Source organism: Lutjanus erythropterus, chromosome 13 (assembly GCF_056507025.1).
Source record: "Lutjanus erythropterus isolate fLutEry1 chromosome 13, fLutEry1.hap2, whole genome shotgun sequence".
Lineage (NCBI taxonomy): Eukaryota > Metazoa > Chordata > Actinopteri > Lutjaniformes > Lutjanidae > Lutjanus > Lutjanus erythropterus.
The window spans coordinates 1,390,004-1,396,003 of record NC_139329.1 but is presented as its reverse complement, the minus strand read 5'-3'; the positions used below and the strand labels follow the sequence as shown (position 1 = coordinate 1,396,003).

General features: G+C 34.4%; 1 protein-coding gene across 1 annotated transcript in view; it reads left to right on the top strand.

Annotated features, from left to right (window-relative positions):
- Positions 1-5,693: 5,693 nt before the first annotated feature.
- Positions 5,694-6,000, top strand: part of lrp5 (low density lipoprotein receptor-related protein 5) — a 75,607-nt gene continuing 75,300 nt past the window's right edge. The window contains exon 1 of the mRNA XM_084734921.1: positions 5,694-5,959. Within this exon, the coding sequence (XP_084591047.1) occupies positions 5,884-5,959 (76 nt within the window). The 5' untranslated portion in view covers positions 5,694-5,883. The remainder of the gene's footprint in view (positions 5,960-6,000) is intronic.

The window sequence follows — 6,000 nt, the reverse complement described above, 5'->3', positions numbered from 1 at the left end:
TAAAAACGTATTAATGGATATTTGATCAATAGTCATGGCAGTAACTGCACCTCATTTGACATTGTTTTGTCTGACAGAGCCATTTGTTCAATAAGGAAAATTAAATTTAGACTTAAAATGAGGAAAAAATTACAAAAAATCAAAAACAAAAACAAAAAATTAAAAATGAGGGAATAAATGTGTTTTGGGTCTTATAAATTATTAATGATTAATCAGTTGTTACTGTTTTCAGCTACTGGTTCAGTTAAGTTTGTAACCTTAATTTGGAGAGGTGACTGTGACATCAACTTTTAAAAGTAACTACAAGTAGTAGTAGTTATAGAAAATATAAGTTTTGCAGCAAATAATTTGAACTTTTACTAAAACATATTTCTGACACCAGTACTTTTACTTGTAATTGAGTAATATTTTAGCAGTGTAACAGTACTTGTACTTGAGTACAGATTTTCAGTAGTCTTTCCACCACTGGTAATAACATATAAACAAATGTAAATGTCAATATGTTATTGTACTTTTGTGATGTGATGAACAGCGCAGCAGTGTCTGAGGGTCAGGCTTGACTTTACAAAAAGACAAATTATGAGCTACACTACACTCCAGTGGTTCATGCACTTGCTGTAATAACAGCTTTGGAACAAATGATGTGAACCTCATCAGGAAAAAGGACAAACCTTCATACAGCTTGCTTCTGTAAATTTGTTGGTTTGATACAGAACAATTTAGTAGGCCTATACAAAAGATTACTCACTGACAGATCTTAATCCTCTGTATAATACCCCATGCAAGCAAAATATAAACTGAATTTATAAAACTAGACTTTTAATGGGACGATATAGAGCTCAGTGATAATGCAAGTGCCCCTGATCAGTTTAAAATGTGCTATTAATGAAATCACCACAAACTAACTGGCACACAGAGAACGACTGGGGCTTTGACCTGATGGTAACTGGTAATTAACCTGTCTATGTAAAGTATACAATGAAGACTAAACAATACAAAGTGTTGCATTGTATATTTGATGTAATTTGGAAGTCAGTATCTTCATTTTTTTTCTAGTTTTCGTTTTTTGAGAGCAATAAAGGATTTTGCTAAAATGCTGTCCTGAAAGAGCACAAACTGGATATTTCAGCATCAAAAATTGATGCACTGATGCACACTCACTTACCATACATACTTTTATAGTTTACATATACTACTGTACATTTGGACTAATGGTGATGAGTTAGTGCACACCAGGAGGAAGACTGCTTTACAACTGATTACTGTTTTCTCTACATTCCTACATGCTGTTGTGTTGAAGCGTCAGGGGGTGATGGTGTCACAAGAAAGGCAGAAAGACAGAAAGAAAACATTTTGAAGACTTTTCAATAATGGTCAATATACTGTTCAGTACATAGTTTTAAATGAAAGGAGTTTAACAGTTATCGGGGCGGATCTAGAGAAATATTTATGGGGGGCAAGAAGGTGGCATGAAAACTTTAAGGGGTAGCAAAATATGTATGCTGATTTAATCACAAACAATCACATATATCAATATATGCTTGAAAAAGCCCTTGAATAAATATATTTTTACTTAAGAACATTTCATAATTGTTGCACACAAGTAAAGCACTATAAAAGTACCTAAAGGTGTCATTAGAATTAATAAAGCAATAAATTCTTTTGTTTCCAAATCTTTAGACATTTTTCCAAATATGTCTTTTTTCACTAAACATAAACTGTATGTAACTTAGCCTAAAATGTGCAGAACAGATCGTTTAATTATACTCATGAATTTAGACTTGTTATTTTATGTCATAAAATTAATTAATAATTAATCAAAATTAATCAAAATTAATGCATTCAATTTGACAGCCCTAAGATAGACAGATTTGTGGCTCTTGAGGGCCATTGCTGCATTCACTTGTAGTTGGACATGTGAGCTTCACTCATGCACAACTTTTCATCTACATATTTTTGAATTAGATCACCCACAACTGGGGTGGGAAGGCACCTTTTAGGGGTGGCACCTGCCACCCCATGCCACCTCTCTAGATCCACCCTGACAGTTATTTGTCACTTTTCTCAGGAATATCAAACATTTCATTTTTATGTAGGTGCCATTCTATATTAACATTTATGGCAAGACATATTCATACAAATATATAATAAGTGGTAGAAATGTGTATAGGGTGATGTATATCACATATATATCCATATATCTGTAAGATATACAAAATAAAGTCAAAAACGAAAATATAACTCTTTTTTTCAATTGGTTAAAAAAAACCAATACATCACTGAGACAGATAAAACAATGACTGAGACAGGGACAAAACACACAAGGACAAACAAAAACCAAAGACAAACAAAACACAACTGAAAACATGAAAAAATAATAATTGATAATCATGGGCAAAACTTTAATGACATGTACATATTTTTAAGAATTCTGGTAATGATATTGAAATTTTGGGGGGATGGAGGGGTATTTTATATATATACTACTACTACTAATAGTAATATACAGCCCAATACCAACATAAGCCTATGAAATATGTCAGAAATATGGCCCAACCCGACCCAAACCTGTCGGGTCCTGTCAGGTCCCGTTGGGTGCAGGCACAGATCTCAAGCTCTAACATACATGTACATATACTCTTTATACGAGGGGCATTCAAAAAGTTCTAAGACAAATGACATAAATTCAAACTGAGTCAAAATAGTGTAACAAAATGACCTTGAATTGTACCACTGATGACTTATAAACAAATTTGACAAGTTACAGCATTCTAACTTTGTTATTCAATGTTCCAGGTTACATATTACAAAACCAACTTTTTTGACCGTCCAAAATGAGCCAATTTCTATCAAATTTCTAACAAAACTTCAATGAAAACCTACAGAAATCATTGAAGCTTTGCAAAATGTTTATGGAGACTCTTCACCTTCTAGAGCCGTATTTCCAAAGTTGAAGGAACGTTTGAAAGGAACAAGATTTCAGTCCATACTTGAACCGAAGAGGGAGGTTGTGACTTGGTTGACTAGACAAGCTCCAGAATTCTATCAAGAAGGAATTTCTCGGTGGAAACATCGCTTGCAGAAGTGTATTGAGTTAGGTGGATCTTATGTTGAAAAGTAATTTTGTATCTTTCATAAATAAAGTTTTTTTTCAATTTGTCTCAGAACTTTTTGAATTACCCTCGTATTAAGTTCACATATTTTGTCATATGCCTATCTCAGGTTTATATACAGGACACATTATAGTGACATTATGAGATGCTGTATGTACAGGTGGTATTACTCAGTCCTGGCAGGGTGGGGTTGGTTGAATGGGGAAAGGCACCGTACATACAGTGTGTGGGTCAGTGTGTTAAGGTGCAGAGGCAGTAGGGTGGGTGCAATGGGTCTGCCACTATCCTCCTGACCTGTTTCCTGGCTCTGGCACACACAGGTACATTTAGTTGAGTTTGTTATTATTTTAACATTGAGAACATTATTATTTTTCTAATTATTCAGGTGATAATTGTTGTTCCTGTTATACAGAGTTTGTGAAAACTGCTGTTCATATTGTCAGAGGTTTGTAAAGATAATAATAAATACCTGATAAAGGTGCAAAGGTGTTTTCAAGGATCTCAGTGATAAAGGGCAATGTTCAAGTCCTATATACACGTGTGTTTCCTCCTTTACAAAGGCGTCCCATACATAAACCTGAGATAGGCATATGACAAAATATGTGAACTTAATATAAAGAGTATATGTTCATGTATATTAGAGCTTGAGATCTGTGCCTGAACCCAGTGGGACCTAACATTATTGAAAAGTCTTCAAAATGTTTTCTTTCTGTCTTTTTTTCTTTCTTGCTACACTGTCACTCCCTGATGCTTCAACACAACAACATGTAGGTATGTAGAGAAAAGTAATCAGTTGTAAAGCAGGTCTCATCCTCACATGGATTAACTCATCACCATTAGTTCAAACATACAGTAGTGTACATAAACTTTATAAAAGTATGAATGGTAAATATTCACAGGCATGAAAATATCCTTTTATGACAGATAGATAGGTGAAAGAGAAAGAATGAGTAAGATTTGTGCCTAATAATGTTTTTAATGAATCTTTATGGTGAATGTCCTGTGTAACATATTCCACTGCTGACTTTTAAATCAAAGTGCAGAACACAAGTGTTGGTTTGTGCAAATGACAAATATCTTCATGAATGGTATAATAATTATGATGTTTTAGTTAAGAGCAGTGGTTGGTTAAGGTAGATTTTTAGGCCACTCACGCATTCAGTCATTTTTCTTATATCACAGCGGCCGTGTTTCCTTTTCTACATATTATATGATTTGCTTCCTCATAAGCTTCCATCAGTACCTGTCACTCACTGGTGTAAACTACGCAGGAAGCATCTTCCATTTCCATTTCAGCATCAGTAAATCTGTGATTCACCTTGTGGTCTTTTGAAGAAAGATGTTTATCTGAATTACTGAAACCTGGCTTGACCTAGCTGCACTCCTCAGCCTGGCTTAACCATTGTGAGACATATAAAGTCAGGATGAAATGAATAGGCGAGGTCAAACCTCACTTTTTCTCTTATCCTGGATTCTGCTTTTGTGAACTAGCCCCCCAATCATGTTTTTTTTCTTATGAGAAAAGTGTCAAATAAATGTAGTCGAGTAAGAAGTGCAATATTTCCCTCTGAAATTTAGTGGAGTAGAAATATAAAATAACATTAATTGGAAATACTCAAGTAAACTACAGTTAAGTCAAAATTAGACTTTAGTGCAGTACTTGAGTAATAATCTTAAATTAATTAATTTTATCATTCAACACACTGGTACTATAAAAGATGCCCCCAAAAATGACAGTGTCGATATCATTATCAGGATAATTAAAATATTTATATGTGCCATGTAAAATTTAGCATATCATTATTTATTATTCTTTTATTAATTTATGTATTTTTTGTTGTTGTTTTTTCTTTCCTTTAAAAAAAAACAATTTAAATCTGGGATTTTTCTTGTAATGCAGTAACTGCATTTCTACCTTTTTTTAAGTAAAAGGTTTGAACACTGTTTAACTGGTGATTTGCTGTTTCATCTTTATTTCTGTAAATCCACTTTATTGGAAGTGAGCATGTTGCCAAGGATGTAACTGTATTTTAAAGCAAAGAGCAGGATACACTCTAGTACATGACACACACAGATATCTATGGAAGCCACTGAAACAAAATATCCTCATGCTAAATCAAAATTAGGAAATGCAAAGACTAAATTATGAGATTAAAAGTTGAAATAATGACTTGTTATCTCATAATTTCAATTTTCTATGTTATAATCTTGACATTTTTATCTCAGTTTTGACTTTTTATCTTATGTCTTTTTATCCTATAATTTCTACTTTTTGTCTCATAATTATGACTTTTTATTTCATAATTGCGCCTTTTTATCTCATATTTTCGACTTTATAGTCATTATTTTGATTTATCCAATAATTTAAACTTTTTATCTCATAATTTTTGACTTTTTTTAAATCTCATGATTATGACTTACCATGGGGATGTTTTTCTTTCAGTGGCGGAAATGGCCTTCCATAGATACCAGACTGATACAAAGTAGTGATATAAAGAATTTGTTGCCTCGTGTCGGATGACGTCACACCACGTCCGCCTGCCCTTTCTCTCCGTGCGCGAGCTCGACAGTCCAAAGTATAAAGTAGCGCGAGCGCCTTAACTGGGGGGAAAAAAAGTCCAGTGTACAGAGAGGACACACAGAGACACCGAGAGGCACGCGTGGAGACACATACCGAGCAGTTCGTCCAGGCCCAGGTGTGTTCATGTCCACACGGAGCAGAGGACGTCTCTGGAGCTTCATTAAGGAGTGAATACTGGAACATGGAGTTATGGGAGTTCTGGATTTAAAGCGCAGAGGAGTTGAAATGGGCGCTCTGCTGCTACTGCTGCTGTCGGCGGTTCACGGTACGTTCACTTTTTTGTTCACAATATGGATCCTGAGGGAA